Source organism: Neodiprion fabricii, chromosome 3 (assembly GCF_021155785.1).
Source record: "Neodiprion fabricii isolate iyNeoFabr1 chromosome 3, iyNeoFabr1.1, whole genome shotgun sequence".
In the NCBI taxonomy this organism is placed as follows: Eukaryota; Metazoa; Arthropoda; class Insecta; order Hymenoptera; family Diprionidae; genus Neodiprion; species Neodiprion fabricii.
Window position 1 is genome coordinate 14,778,778 of NC_060241.1, and position 17,003 is coordinate 14,795,780.

Consider the following 17,003-nt stretch of genomic DNA (forward strand, 5'->3'; position numbering starts at 1 on the left):
AAATACAATATTAAACAGAAAACATTCACGTTACCTTTTCGAGCACAACAGAGGCTATGGGTATGTTCCGATATACACTGCGAGCACTGTTCAGTGCTCTTACTGGGGAGAAATTCGTTCCGTTATAGACGGACAGTATACAGTCGCAGTATCCTAGGGAAATATATGACGTCATAAATCGTCGCCATTTTTCTACTGTGAACACTGGTGCTTTAGACGTAAGGTGCTCTTAGTGCTTTGATCACGTGATCAACAGCGTTTAGAAATTTAACAGCTTCCACTATTGATAATTATAATTATTGAATATTGTCATTTATAAATACCGGCCGTTAAAAACAAAAATGGTAAATTTGAAGAAATTGTGTTTATTGCGGTGTGAAACAAATATTATGTATGAAATGAAAGTAACGCCAAAAAATGTCGATCACAGTATACTGTACTGCGTTTCGTTTTAAACAGCAACCAGTATAGCTAACTATGAAGGAACGGCTTTGCAGTATACTAAATTGACGTCACACCTTACAGTGCTCGCAGTGTATATCGGAACATACCCTATGATTCAATCGCTTTATCTATTTAGGATTCTGCACTGTTGGTAGCATGTAAATAATTACAATTCAACTTCACGTTTTCGACCGCAGCGCCGTCTGGATTCCTCCGAGCGCAAAATGATGGTGAAATTTAAGTTACTAAACCTGTATCCGAGAACTCCGACCGATTTCTAACACCGTGTCAACACGTCTTTACGGAACGACTGTTCCGAAATGCCGCACGTGCTAGCACACATTCTGGAATATGTCCAATACCGATGGCTACCTGTCTATAACAGTCTTCAGTCAACCCTTCTATTAACGCCTCCAGTGTGAACTGTCTTCATGCATTAAGATCTTGTGGTACTCCTACTTTTACCAACCAAGCAATCTCACCGTTACATTTCGTTTATTAAGTAGACAAGCTTACGAGAACGATTTACGTGTCAATTCAACAAGTCATTATCTCCGCGGTATTCTAAGGTTAGATTCAACGGTCATGGGTTATGTTACGTCAAAGAACATAGACGAACATGGTAGCACAGGTCTTATGGGCCCGCTGAAACCAGCTTTTGGGGTGATCTGTGCGAGTTTATCACCCCAACCGCCGGAAGTGCTCGCGGTGTTCCGTGTACGTGAGCCAGTCGATGCGTGCACTACTACATAGCGCTGCTTACGCGTACCAGCGAGTGGCGACGTCAAGCGTTCATTTGGGGAACTAAATTGTTGGCTTCAACGTTAACACGGGACCTGTGCTTTCATGTACGTCTATGTTCTTTGGTTACGTCTATTGAGATTGAGTTTGTTCGCGCTCAGCCGACTATGGCGCTGCAGATTTCTCTGTGTTGCCAAAGGTTTCATTCTGTTGCCAACACAACTGTGTAGTGTAAAAAATTAGCCATCTCAGATTCATTATCCCCAAGTGTACCTCTATTCTGTTTAAAACATGGTCTTACATACAGGTCTGGTACCTCCGGCACTTTTGAATGGTAGGGGGTGTCACCGTTAGTGAGGCACACGGTCTTGTTTCCTATTTATCCGCTAGAGGCGCCATTGGCCCGGGGTATGATAGATATAGATATATACCGATTAGATAACCTGCTCATCGAAGTGGATTTATGGATTTATGCATTTTATTGACTTCAACATTTGAGGATTCCATTAAAATAAAACAATTATCACGCCCGCCATGGAATGTTAGTAAACATCTCAATCATTTTTTATTCGCATCTTTCTTCATTTTAGAGTGTTATTCAGGATTGTTGATTCCGAAAAATCAGCTGTTCGGATGTGATTTATGGTTGGCTCACCCCGAGGGGGCAGCGCTGTAGACGGCGAAGACGAGAATCACGGTTTTGCCTCATTATCTGAGTCATTCCCCACCCTACTAGTTTCCGGACCTGTATGTAAGACCGTGGTTTAAAATAGCTGAAAATGTGTCATGGACGGACTTTGTGGCCCGAGAAATGCGGGAAATGTAAAAACACTAAAACGCGTGGAAACACAACACATTTTTTAAAATGATATTCAGGATACCTATAATTTTTTGAGATCTGCTAGAATATTGCCCAGTCGGCAAGGTTAGGAGCACTACATAGCCTAAGTTATCCCAGTGATCCACAAAAACATATAATTAATGTGATAAAAGATCAACGCTGAATGCATAGAAACGTAACTAAACAGTGGGTACCGAAATTTCGGCACTACCTCTTTATTTCCTAATAGTAACAAAATGCGCAACCGCGCAAGCAATCTAAACTCGTCGAGCGACATTTCTAGCGTTGACTCTTAGATATACTTAAATCAACGCTTCTAGTCTTTCCACCCAATCTTTTCACCCCGTCCGTGTACAACCCGAATGGATGCTCCAAACTTGTCCCTAACCTCCACGTGTTGTACCCTAACCCTAATCCGGCGGGACTGTATGTTTTGGAAAAGCACTCGAGTCTATCGTAATTCATGGAATTAATTACCAATTCCACATCACGTTGAATAAAGATAGCAGCCGAGTGCAATTAAGTCATTTGACTATGAAGTCTTACTTTATGTGTGTTGTTATTTCCACACCAGTGCTTATTATGTATTTACTTGGTACTGTCAAATTTATCTTCGACCACGAGGGGAACTCGTGCGAGATGACCTACATGTTTGAATATCCTGAATATGTGGTAAGTTGTCAACTTCTGTGTATATTAATTTTTTCAATGTAATTTCGACTCACCTATGTACGCTATTTTAATAGCACATTCCACTACAAGAAGAAATCCAACAACAGTATCCAAGATATGGATTATACGCGTATGGCGAAGGTTTCACCGTATCGAGAATACGAGCTATGCACTTCTCTGGTATTCCAGTATTATTTATCCCTGGAAACGCTGGTTCACATCATCAAGGTGAGTTTTTCACTAGCCAAGTTTGAATTTGTGATGCTTTCTCAATTCTCCCAATCACCTGTTCTTCGTGAAATATGAAAATGTTCTTGTACAACAAATATACAAAAATGTGTCCAAAATCTCTTGAAAAATGTAAAATCATTAAATCAGTACAATCGATTCATTGGCAGTCGGTTGGGTCTGGAAAATTCAATACAATTATTGCATTTTGTTCGTCTAGTTACTACAAATTAAATATACCCATTATAAATTGCTGCAACAGTACTCTAATCAGGGTAGCCACAAACCGGGAAAACTGAGAATATTTAGATAAATTTGTCTATCAGGCAAAGTCAGTAAAAAGTCAGGGAATCATGATAGACCATAGGGAAAAACTTACTTTTTTATAAGTCGTTTTCAAACTTCAGCAATGCTCCGTAAATTCAGTTGAGTTAACTTTCGAAAATGGTATTGTTGAATTTCTAATTATTTGTGTGAAACGAAGCAATACTGTCTGTTAGTACATCCAAATTTATATATTTAAGGTGCACAACTTCTCGAGATTTGGGTCATAAAAGCTACCAAACATCACTTTATTTTCATGGGCAAACGTAAGGGAATTCTGCATTTTTTGATGGGAAAAGTCAGGAAATTTTATTTGAACAAAATTTTCGCCATCCTGTCTAATCAAACAAAGCTTGGGTATCCTAGTGTATGTGAAATTTCGACCTATCAAGCTTGATCAAAAACAGTTCTGATAAAAAATAAAGACATATATAATATTCAGCCATAATCTCACTATAGCATGTTTGCAAATAGCTAATCTGGTTCTAAAAATCTTTCAGAATTTGCTTGTCGTAGCTCAGTATCAGTGGAAACTTTGATTGTCAATAGAATTTGATTGAAACTTGAGTTAAGCCGCTCTACTGTCCCAACTTATCTCAACCTTCAGCTTTATAATGGCGCAGGGCTTACAAATGTCTTATAATTTCTTTAAAGTAGGAAAAATCGAATCCCAAACCACAATTTGGATGTATTGAATAAACATGACTCATAATTCCAAGACAAGATTCTGCATCTGGGTAGTAAGATATTTGTAGAGTGCAATAATTTCAATTAAATAAAGAAGTTGTTTGAGTTAGAAGGTGCTTCAGATATGACAATTTTTGTAGTACATTTCTATCTTGTACTTAGCTTTTCAACTTAATTTTCGAAATTAGCAACATTATTCGGTTCCTTCAACATTTTAACATTCAGAATAAAAAACTTGAATTGCCAAATGCCAAATTCTAGACCTAGTTTTGTGAAAAATGAAAACTAAATCGAGTTCAGTTTATTGAAGTTTGATATTCGTACCTTATACTATGACTGTATGAACCTAAATACATACCAGCTCTTGTTATTCTCAATAAGTCAAGTTACTCATGTTACGGCTATTTGTCAGAACATTGGAGCTACAGCCAAATCGAGATCTTCTCGAGAATCACCAACATCCATTGCAAGGATAAAGAAAAGTACAGAGAACCATGAAGTTGAAGTTCGTAATGTAATTGCAATGATGCAATTTTCAGAAAAATTGTTATTCTGTTACTTTAGGATTGTTTGTAATTCGGTATACCGGAACAAAGCACGACATATTCATATTTTACAAACTCAACTCTTATAGTCATTCTATCTGAGACTTAAAAATATACATTCTTTTCAGTGTTTGTTACGCTAATGTTATTAACTTCAACCTTGTAAAAAATTAGCCATTGTAGCAGATTCAAGTTCAAATTACAGGTCATTAGTTTGGTGCCTGACTAGCTTAAAGCAAGCAGATGACCGCTTAGAAAAACTGAAAAACTTTATGCCATAACGCCAGTAAAAACTCAATTTTACACCAGATTTTATCCGAGTTAGCTAAGTAATTTCTTTGAAATTCATAATTTTGGGTGAATACTTAATTTTTCTAACCAAACTCATCTAGCAGCTCCAAAAAATTGTTTCTCATTCTTTTTATGCGCATATAATTATTGTATAAGACAGGGTGCCGAAACGAATGTAAACTCTCCTAAAAAGTCTTCATTATGATTTTCCTAAAGTTTGAAATGTAAAGTTCAACTCAATGATTCGAAATTTAAGACAGTGACTGATCATAATGTATGAGATCCTCTGTCACTGAATTAGTACCCACAGAAGATAAAGCTCTAATCCTGTGCTAGTACTAGATTAGGCATAACTGCATTCATACCTATCGACATATACATGGATTTAGCTTTGGAATTGTACAACCAAGTTAAGTTTGATGGTATTGCCTACATTTTTACTTCAATCGAAAGATTAATAATTAAATGTGACAGTATACATTTTTGGCTTGAATTGATATCAGGGGTTAAGGGCGTAACTTTCAGTAGTTTCTCAGCTTTGATTCTGTGATCTTATTACCATAAGGTCGTATATGCCCACTTTTAATATAGAGTTATATAAGAGAAAAATTGAGCAGTGCATGCAGCTGGCTGCCATTTTGCTGATTTGATTCAAACGCTTGTATTAAACAAACCGGGAATAATTGAAAATTGTGGATTTAATATTTGGCGGTTTGTTCACCTTTTTTGGATAAATAAAATAAGTATATATAATAAAATAAAAAATTTGGTAAATATATCAAACTCCGATGAGATGTTTATGTGATGAGTTGAGGGCGCGAGAGGGAAAAAGGTATTGAATCTTAATTATAATTAAATTGATTAATTTGATTTAATAAGCTTTATGTTTTATTCAACAGAATTTATTCGTTCAATGTGAACTGGTTACAAATAGATAATTCTAGATTAGTACTTGAGAATTTGAATGGCGAAGTTAGCTAGTTGCTCGGCCGAGTAACGTTGTATGAAACACAATGGACTATTTCAATGTATAGCATAGGGATTGGAAACGCAAGAGAGCAAAAGAATTATGCTACGAGACTAAATCAAGAGTCAAGATGTCAAATCTGGTGGTATGAGTCTAGCGAGTGATTTTGCGTGCATTTTTACTCGGCGTCCTTGTATATTAGTGTATTTAGATATTACTATATCATGAGTTTTTGATGTGTCACATTCACTGAACTCTATACGTACTGGGATGTACGCGGGCCACATTGACCATCAGAGATGGAGACCGATACGCTGAGCATTGAACCCGGCTTCATGTTGATAAATTCTGTTGAAATAAAATAGTGATTTCACATGATTATTAAGGTAAATTAATTACGGACCCGTGAATGTGCATATTAAGGTGTAAATATGGTGAGACGGTGCAGCATTATTTCATGCAAAGCCGATGCTTGTTTCGGCAAAACCTGTCATGCGTAAGTATATGATTGTACCGATAGAAACGAATGATTGTATCTGCGCCCTTCATTTTTTCTATATTTAAAAGCAAGCTGAATCTTCTGATGATATAATCAAGTTGAGTAAGTTATTTTCGGAATTAAAAATTTGTTTTCTTAGATTTCCTATTAAAGATACAGAACTGGAGAAAAAGTGGGTTGACACTATACCAGCTGGTTTACTGGTAACACTGCTTCCAAGTTTATATGCAGCCGGCATTTTCTGTCGGAACAATACCATAATACTTCAACTGGTAGAAATTTTTTGAAAGAAAATGACATCCCAACATGTTTCGAAGTACTTCCGTGTGGCGAACCAAATAAAACCAGTAAAACCATGGTTAGTTGGTGTTTTATGTGATATATCAAATCATTTGGATTTCATGTTATACAGGTGAAATGTGTTTCTAATAATATGTTGTTTCAGATCACAAATACTAATGTGAACGGTGATTAAAGCGCCAAACAGAAACGATGTGCAGCGGAGAATTTAACAGATCTAGGGACTATTTGTGTTGAGGATAAGGTACGAATTACAGGCTATACATAGTATAATGTATCTTGTATACATATCAATAGTATGTATGTTACTATAGATCTACATTTAAAGAATGTGTGATTGATAAAAGTGTTATAACATTTGGAATTGTAGCAAAACATGTTATCTGAAGTTGCTAACAAAAAATGTGACGCTAGCACGCAAACATCCCAAAAGCGAGCGAAACCAACACCCAGAGTGGAGGCATTGTCGAACAAAGTAAATATTCTGGAGAAGCGTTTAAAATGTCGGGATACAAAGATGGGTGTTATGGAAGCAATAATAAAAACCTTGAAGGATAACTCAACTTATTCTGAAGGTATACAGGACATACTAGAAAAACGTTTCTCTGGTGATACATTAGAATTGCTACCGAATGAGATCAATGACGTTACTTCTAATAACAGACAATACTCTGATGACATTAGGCAGTTCGCATTGACATACTATTTTTACTCTCCTAAAGCTTACGCATTACTCCGTAACTATCTATCACTACCTCACCCCGAAACCATGAGAAAATGGATGTCAACATACGATTGTGAACCTGGCCTATTAACTAAAGTTCTTAAGTACCTAGAGACGTTTCTGAAACATCATATTCGTGAAACTGTTATAAAATTACACCAAGAAAACAAAGTTTCTCGTGATATAGCTTCAATATTATCGATTGGAAAAACGACTGTTAATAATATTATTAAAAAGTGGAAAGAAATAAACACTTTGGTAGACAAACAAGTACCTGAAGACCCAGAAAAACGACCAGACGCGTTGATAAAGTTATTAAGAGAAAGGCAGTCGTGGATCCAACGAAGAATGCTGCAATTATAACACGTGAATTACGTGAGGAAAACTTGGCTGATGTTAGCAGTACTGTTTCACGTAGATTGAACGAAGTTGGACTATTTCGATGCGTCGGAGATAAGACACCATTGATTAGCGCAAAGAATATGAAGGCGAGATTAGAATTTGCTAAGGAACATGAGAATTAGACAGTCGAAGATTGGAAAAAAGTTTTTTTTTCAGACGAGCTAAAAATTAATTTTTTTGGAAATGACGGAAAGAGCTATGTTCGCGACTAAAAGATGCCAGATATGATTCTAGGTATCAAATACCGACTGTAAAACATGGAGGAGGTAATATCATGGCGTGGGGAGCTTTGTCATATAAAGGCGTCGGCCCTTTAGTAAAAATAGAAGGCACTATGGACAAAGGCGTGTATAAAAACATCTTAGAAAATCATATGCTGCCCTACGCGCGTCAAAATATGCCGCGAGGATGGATTTTCCAACAAGAGAATGACCCCAAACATTGATCTGGACTTGTTAAAGATTTATTCAAGGCAAAAAAAATTCGTGTTCTCGAGTGGCCAAGTCAATCTCCTGACTTAAATCCTATTGAACATTTATGAGGAGAGCTAAGAGTAAAAGTAGAAGCTATCAATTGTTCAAATAAAAACGATTTGTGGGAAAAAGTTCAAGAGGAATGGCAAAAAATTGATCACTCAAGGATTAAGACGTTAATAGAATCGATGCCTCGGCGATGTGCCTCTGTGATAGCTTCAAAGGGCATGTCAACAAAATATTAGTATAATTTGATCTTATGACGTGTTGGAAATAATTTTGGTTTCTATTTTTATAGTTTATTTTTCAGAAGTTTGTTTGGCCCAAAACTTTTGATCACATAAACTTCATATTTTTTGTTATAATTTAATATTATTTTGTTGAAAAAAATTGTAAGTTGTTCGGTTCGACAATATAATTGATTCAGTTTAAATAGCAATACTGAGTTTTTTTTCACCCTCATCCATACAACAATTATTAACGAGAAACAGTTTGGCCCGAAACTTTTGCACGCCACTGTACAAGCTAAACTTCTAGCCCAAATAATAGTCGAGTTGTATAACGTAGGAGTCACGGTTAGATCTCTAACATGCGATGGTAAATACCAAAAAGGTGATTTCTTTTCGAAAAATCTTGATGAGCTGAAAACAAGCTTCACCCATCCATGTGGACAATCACAAATTTATTGCATGTTAGATCCATGCCACATAATTGAGTTATGTAGAAATACTGTGGACAAAACAAACGACATTGAATCACAATCAGGTAGGATTTCATTTGAATTTATAGACTTTGTATGATGTTCAGGAAAAGCAGGATCTAACGCTAGCAAACAAATTATCGTTAGCACATATGGGTTTCAAACGAAAAAAAATGAATGTGCAGCTAGCAGTACAGACAATTAGTTCAGGAGTGGCTGATGCCATTGATTATTTGAGGGTGTGTAAAAAATCCGGTTTTGCTAATACTGAGGCGACTGTCAAATTTATTCGTATTTTTGATAGACTATTTGATATGATGAACTCGAGAAATTCGTTTGATAAAGGGTTCAAATCATTATTAAGGCCGGAGAATTTACAATATTTCAAAGACGTGTTTGCTGAGAGCCGTGCCTATACAATTGAAGGCGTTTCTGTGTTAGATCATGGAAGAAAAACTTTTGCTTAGGGCTTTGCGATAAATACTCATAGTTTCATCAATCTGGCAGAAGACTTGTTCAATTTAGCAGACAATCCTTTGAAGTTTTTTTCAGCTTACAAATGCTCGCAAGATCACATCGAATTAACTTTTTGGTGTATCAGCTCGCGTGGGAGGGTGGCACAACAATCCAAACTATTTGCAGTTTAAATGGGCTATGCTTCAGTTACAGTTCAGAAATAAAGTTGAGCGGAGCGTTAATGCAAATTGTTTAGGTGATACAACAGAAGTAATGTCAATCTTAGAATTCTGCAGTTCGAAAAGATCTATTACCGATGCCACATTAGATACTGATGAGGATAACCAAGATCTGCCAGATCATCTGTTAGACGAATTAGATAAAGTAGAACTATCAGTGCTTTAGATAAATATATTATATTATATCGCTGGAACGATCATATGTAATATAATTGCCAAAACCGCCTGTCAGGATTGTAAAAATCTTTTACTGGATGATGAATAACGTACGACAGACGATCACTGCTATACCGTTAATATGAACAAACATCTTTCCTTTGTATCATTTGTCTTTAGAGGTGGTTTACTCTTTCCATCAAATGCTGCATTTAACATTGTTACAAACGCTGAAAGAGCTTTCCGAGCAGATTTCCATACAGGTATGATAGGCAAGCCTAATTTCAAAAGAAATTTAATTACTACGGTTATGCACAAATTGATGTCCACTAATAGTGTGTTCTTCAGTAAAGAATATCCTATTGATACTGTTGCAAAAGATGATGATCGGCATGAAATTCAACTCATAAAGACTTTAGTCTCCTCATATGTTAATTTGCGAATACACAGTCGTGCAAAAAAGATGATCCAATGATAGGTAACATCTTCATAATATAATATTATTTCACAACATTTGATTTATTGGTATCTCGTATATCATACCCTTTCTTTTGTAAGTCTACATTGTGGACGTGAGGTGCAATATTAGTTTTGAGACATTTCATTTTCTACTTTCTGTTATACTTATATAATTTATTTATTTGGATAACCGTTTGTTTTATGATAATATTTGCCTATGATGGTTTTGTTTTATCCTATACCTTCATACCATAGTTACCAATTATTACATCTCTACCTAAATTAACCGATATTTTTGTCATTATCTATTCTTACATCCCCTTATCCTCACCATCATTTCTCTCACTTTGGACTACGTAGGTATTTGTCAAATTTTTCAATTAATAAATATGACATGGTGGGTTGTTTGAGCATACATTATAGGTACGTATTATCTATACTGATTTTTATGTTAATTTCATAGAAAAATAGTTCCATGGGAGTAAAAAAATGGATTGTCAAATAGACTGAGAAAATCAGAGGAGAATGCTTCGGACTATGTTATGATACATTGAGACAAATGCAGACAAATAAATGGGTATTTTATCAGACCTAACGCGGATTTGGCGGATTCAAATAACGCGATGCTCTGGCCTCTTTTATTTATAAAGGAGGAACCCAATCTGATTGTCGCGGTCCGCTAGCTCAGGAATATCCGCACCCCGGTACAAATTAAACAGTTGCTTTAATTAAATTGGCTCACTTCCTCATGGGTGTATTATAAAAATTTTTAACCAAAGTACAAGCCCGGCCAATTGAATATGCTATAATTACTCACAATTTTTGCAGCAGTTAATCCTTTATAGAGATTTTGATGTGATTAGGTTGGTTACAGTTGGTCCTTTTGGCAGATCTCTGGTTCTTGGCAGGCAACGTTGTGTCGATGACAATAGATTTGTGTCATTTACAAATAAAGTAAACTATTTAACAAAATACTTAATTTATTAAATCGTACTGTTCTACGCTATTAGCTCGCTCTAGAAATGATTTTACAAGAATTTATAAAATAAAAGAAATGAATATGACAATAGAGATTTTTAGTCATTTTTAGAATATATTAAGGTAGTTATCGAATAGCGAGTGAATCGCAGTAACTTAGTAGTAATAATCCCCCTTGCGTGTCGACGCTTCATCATTTATATACCCCGATTTCGTGTTGTCCAACGGGAGGTCCTAATCATCAGTGACCTTCGATACCCGAGAGGTCATAGCGCTTACTTCCGCTGACCTACCACTTCTCAAGAACATTTGAGCGATAGAAGAGTTGGGGATTACACGACCAGGGCGTGCAGTTTCTTATTACGGCTGTTGGTGATACGGGTTTTTTTTGGGTAGTAGTTCTGAGGCTGGAAATATTGGATAATTTGTATTGTCTCAACATCTGGTTACTTTTTGAAGACAACGGAAGTATGGGTTTTGCAATCATTGCCAACAGATCTGGTGAGCAAAGGACCCCGCACGTTTCTTATGGGAAGTGGCCCTTGGTGAAATTTTCTGAAATTGATATATGTTATTCTATTCGAGCTCCTGATCAAAAGTCTCCATGGGCACAAAGTGTAATAATGGACAGATTTCGAGATATCGGGGGTAGAAAATGAAGTTCGGCATAACCTTCAATGTAGAAATCGTCGGCCCTAGAATGACTTTTGGCTTTATGTTTGTGACGGACAGGGGGTTTTCGTGATTTCCAAATTCTAACCTAATGTCAGAAATGACAATTGTCACTTTATAAGTGACACCCGACCTTTTAAATGCATCGAAATAACTTGAAAAATACTGGTAGTACGCGCGTTCCAGTAGTAAGGTTAGATAGTCCTTTGGCTGCGGGCAGTTCGTTGACCATGGAAAGGTCCGTTGACTTTTATGACGGTATGCGAGGTATTTTGGGTCGCTCTACCCGAAAAAATGGTCTTAGACTGTAAATGTGGTCCGTTTTTTTTATTGGCCGTTTTTGTGAATTTTTTGCGGTTTTTCGTGTTTTTCTCTAATGAATCGACTTCCCTGGGCTAAATACTTTACATAAAAGTTATAGAGAATTCAATTCCGAACATTTTGGATTTTTTTTCTCTAGCTACGTTTTTTTCACGGGGAGGCTTAGAATGTTTTTAATCCGACTTATTGTTCATACCAATATCTCACTCCAAGAGGGTGCTCACATGGAGACACTAAAGTTGCCAAAATGAACTCGATTACATAATTCACAATTTTCATGGAAAGTTTCCTGCCGTTATTCGCGAAAATCCGGGAGATCACTGAGGAAAACTGCAGAAAAAGATAAGAATAACCCCCAGTGCGGTATCTTGGCTAAAAAAAAAAAAAAATTCCAAATGTTCGTAATTGAATTCTCTATAACTTTTATTTGAAGTATTTTGCCCAGAAAAGTCGATTCATTAGAGAAAAACACGAAAAACCGCAAAAAATTCACAAAAACGGCCAATAAAAAAAACGGACCACATTTACAGTCTAAGACCATTTTTTCGGGTAGAGCGACCCAAAATACCTCGCATACCGTCATAAAAGTTAACGGACCTTTCCATGGTCAACGAACTGCCCGCAGCCAAAGGACTATCTAACCTTACTACTGGAACGCGCGTACTACCAGTATTTTTCAAGTTATTTCGATGCATTTAAAAGGTCGGGTGTCATTTATAAAGTGACAATTGTCATTTCCGACATTAGGTTAGAATTTGGAAATCACGAAAACCCCCTGTCCGTCACAAACATAAAGCCAAAAGTCATTCTAGGGCCGACGATTTCTACATTGAAGGTTATGCCGAACTTCATTTTCTACCCCCGATATCTCGAAATCTGTCCATTATTACACTTTGTGCCCATGGAGACTTTTGATCAGGAGCTCGAATAGAATAACATATATTAATTTCAGAAAATTTCACCAAGGGCCACTTCCCATAAGAAACGTGCAGGGTCCTTTATTTCTACATAAGTGAAATCAATTGGACAATCAATTTTTCAAATTCAAATTTGAAGATTTCTATGTAGATATTTAGTTGTATATTCTATTTATAATTATTTTCATTTACTTCATCATAATTGTAGTTCACCCTATATACATCTGTTTTTATAATCGTTTTATTGTATTTTTGTACCACGTGTAAATCATTGTTTACAATTGAATAAACATAATTGGACAACAATATATCCAAGACCTGAATAAAACAATTTTAAATTATATTTTCTCGTGTCTGTTAAATACTTTTTGTTCCTTTCATTGATATTACAAGGGACTTATAGGTATAATACACAGATCATCCCTAAAGATGTGTTGACACGGTGCTAGAAATCGGTCCGAGTTCTCGGATACAGGTTTAGTAACTTAAATTTCACCATCATTTTGCGCTCGAAGGAATCCAGACGGTGCTGCGGTCGAAAACGTGAATTTGAATGGTAATTATTTACATGCTACCAACAGTGCAGAATCCTAAATAGATAAAGCGATTGAGTCATAACCTCTATTGTGCTCCAAAAGGTAACGTGAATGTTTTCTGTTTAATATTGTAATTTTCCATTCCTATATATTAATTAATGCATTTCTAATAATTCTATTTATTTTGGAATTTTAATGTGGATCTAGATACTAGGCTGTATCATATGAAATGACGGATAAGAAAAAAAAATTGAAAAAAGTGCTCGCTATTGCTTTAATAGTTGATGCTGTCGAAAAGGAAGAGAAATTGGAACAAGACGAATGGTTAGGTGACATTGGTTTCGGATATCAATGTAAATTTAAACTACACATTAATCATATAGATTTATGTGGAATTATGTATTCAAAAGTAACGAAGATCTATTCAATTTGTATTCATTCAAATATATTTTCATTTTATATTTGATATTTACCTTTGAAATTGACACATGCGTGATGCAAACTCTGCAATCATCTACAATTGTGTGCCTGAATTAGAACAGGAGTGAATTCAGCAACTAGTACGGAATAATGGGACGCGATCCATTTTTTCATCCGCGTTTTCGATCCACGATTTACGTCTGAGTTTGCTGTATACACGATACGACTGCTGGTAATTTTTTTCTCGGTCCGAGAAATCGGTCCGATTTTTATCACCGTGTCAACACGTCTTAAGTCTGTTGCGCTCCCGAGATTTGTCAAAGCGTGTGACTAATATTTGCGGGTCAGTGCGTATACTCGTATATACATGCGACAAGTGCGGATACGTCGGTGGCGGATAGCCTTAGTCACAACTATCTCTTCCCAGCCCCCACTCGCACCGCACGCATTTCAGTATGTATAGATTTCAGTGCTTACACCTTATCGTTAGCTCTCGGTACGTGGCATTTGCTGGGACTAATTTCGTGAATGTGACAGAAATGTGTTACCGGAACTAGGGAGAAGCACGCGCTATTCAACATCATATGATTCTTTGGTGCAGCCTACAACTAGCACTTATGCTGCAGCGCGGTAGGGAGCACGGCGAACACAAAATTTTCATAACGTTTGCAAGAGGAGATAGAGAGATAGAGAAGGTTATAGTGTTTTCCACTGGTTGCACTGAGTGCGTACTGGCTCGAACAGGGGGCACTCGTTCCGTGCACGCGTCGCCCGGCATCGGGACAAACCTTCTGAGTGGAACACGCCGTAAAACGTATAAAGGCAGACTAGGGCCATGTTCGTAAATTGACCGACAGTACTCAAAATTCTCTAGGACAGAGTCAGAGCTATTCACGAACTTGGAAACGCAAAAGAGATGAAAGATTGCTGACAGTACTGTCAGTCAATTTTCGAACGTGGCCTAGATCATAATTTCTCCTAAATCAGAAATAATGTGACGTTACTCGACCGACTGCGCAACTGTCAGTTTTCAAAGCAAGTGATAAAGAAGCCAATTGAACAAACGCAACGGTAATTTTTTGTTTGTAAATAAATGTCACAAATGTTAGGCACGAGCATACAAGGGGAAAAAAAATTGACAATTTCACTGAAAAGATAAAAATTAATAAGCATTAAGTCAAGTTGTTCAAATCTCCTGAAATATACCTAGCAGTTAACCTCTAAAAGCTGAAAAATGTGTATCCATACTTCGATATCGGACATGCTATGGATTACTCCTGTGAAATTTAAAATTTTGGGAATCTCTCCTCTATCTTTCGGTTCCAGCAAGTCATCATCACTGCTAGACGAAGATGAAATCAGATCTAATAAAAGAGTTGCTGTCACAGCATCTATTTCGACTCTTTCACGATCGGCAGCCATAATTGCACTGCTTTGACACCGACTTCCGATTTCAGGGCAATATTTTATGCACTCAGTGCTAAATTCACGCACCCGAGCTGCCAGTGGAACCATAGTGGAACACGCTGGAAATACGAGTCTACCGCTAATGTGCTCTCAGTTCACACTCAGTGCAACCAGTGGAAAACGCTATTATTTATTTCATTGCGGGGTAGTACCCCCTAGCAAACATAGACAGATATGTATAAAGATAATACATACATATAATATAAAGTAAGGTGGTTGGTGAATTATAACAAAACATTAAAGAGTTTGTGATAGGTAGTATTGATTAATTATCACAGTATTTCACTTTTCATGTTTAATTTATTCTCTTTTTTCTTACATATTCGATTTGAACGCGTCGCTGATTACCTCTCATCTGAGCCCCTCGCTCGTTCCTATGCTCTCTTCATATAGTTTCAACTTTTCTAGTACTTTCTATATCTTTCCACATCTTTCCATATATTCATGCCAGATCTTTCCTTTCTACATTACTTACTCACTCCAGATCTTTCTTCCCTACCTTACCTACTATCGCTTCACTACTTATCTCTCAATACAAAATAAAATAAAATAAAATATTTAAACATTACACTGGCACCACCGTGGGCACCACGCAAATAGGCACAGTTCAATGAAAAGCATACATACACAGAACGGCCACATTCCGCGTACATCATACATTGTACAGCATACAGTACATTAGACGGTTTCACTTATGTCACACATCAGCCTAGTCACACATATAACCCTCGTCGCACACGTTCAGCCTTTTCCGCATGCAGGTGCTTAAGTAGTCTAGCACGAAACATAGGCAAGGCGATTCATGTTGGCTTGGCTAGAAGCAGTCTAATATGCCAGAAAGCCTTTGGTGAATGGCCTTATAGAAAATACAGTCAACAATGTACAGTGTGCGATCGCGCATGGTGAGCCATTCGAGCCTTCGTCGAAAGTCGGAGATGTGCAGAAACCGTGTTTACCGAAAAATGTAGTGCATACAATTGTTAAGCGCCACAGAAATTTTACGATCCAGGTCCTCAGAAAGGTTAGTCAACACTCCCATGCAGTAGTTGCTTATTGGAAAAACAAGGGACGCAACCTAGTTGTCATCTTCAGTCGATATGGAGTAAACGTGCTACGCTTACACCCCCCTCCCTAGCAGAGAGGGGAAAGCTGCATTGCACAGACCGCGGTTACATATCTTGAACTGCCAATAACTTGAGCTTTAGTTTTATCCACATTAGACTAATAATAAGACGGTTCCTTGCACTCCACAATCAAATACTCTCAATATGGGCATCAACTAAGGCTGGCGCTTCATTCACCTTAGACGGCGAGTAACTGAGATAGATGATGAGGTCATCTACGTAAAGCAAATGGTGACATCGTGAGAGGCACTGGGCAAAATCGTTTATAAAAAAGTGAGAATAATAGCGGGCCGAGAACACTATCTTGCGGTACACATAACAGAAGAGGACATAGCTGCGAGGTTACACTACTAGGATCGCGAACCACTTGCGTGCGGTCCAACAGGTATGAGTCGAACCACTCAAGCACATGCAGATGGT

The 17,003-nt window shown here is 37.1% G+C and overlaps 1 protein-coding gene and 1 long non-coding RNA gene across 3 annotated transcripts in view; one reads left to right on the plus strand and one right to left on the minus strand.

Annotated features, from left to right (window-relative positions):
• Nucleotides 1-1,731: 1,731 nt before the first annotated feature.
• LOC124178388 lies at nucleotides 1,732-14,581 on the minus strand. The gene is made up of 3 exons (XR_006869797.1): nucleotides 14,046-14,581; nucleotides 2,752-2,984; nucleotides 1,732-1,930 (listed from the first exon to the last, which is right to left on the minus strand). It is a non-coding gene; the product is annotated as an uncharacterized LOC124178388 (long non-coding RNA).
• Nucleotides 1,927-17,003, plus strand: part of LOC124178359 (GPI inositol-deacylase) — a 248,154-nt gene continuing 233,077 nt past the window's right edge. The window contains exons 1-2 of one of the 2 annotated variants that reach the window (XM_046561627.1): nucleotides 1,927-2,698; nucleotides 2,773-2,926. In XM_046561627.1, coding sequence (XP_046417583.1) covers nucleotides 2,561-2,698; nucleotides 2,773-2,926 — 292 coding nt within the window. In that variant the 5' untranslated portion in view covers nucleotides 1,927-2,560. The remainder of the gene's footprint in view (nucleotides 2,699-2,772; nucleotides 2,927-17,003) is intronic. The other variant, XM_046561626.1, reaches the window with a different exon arrangement.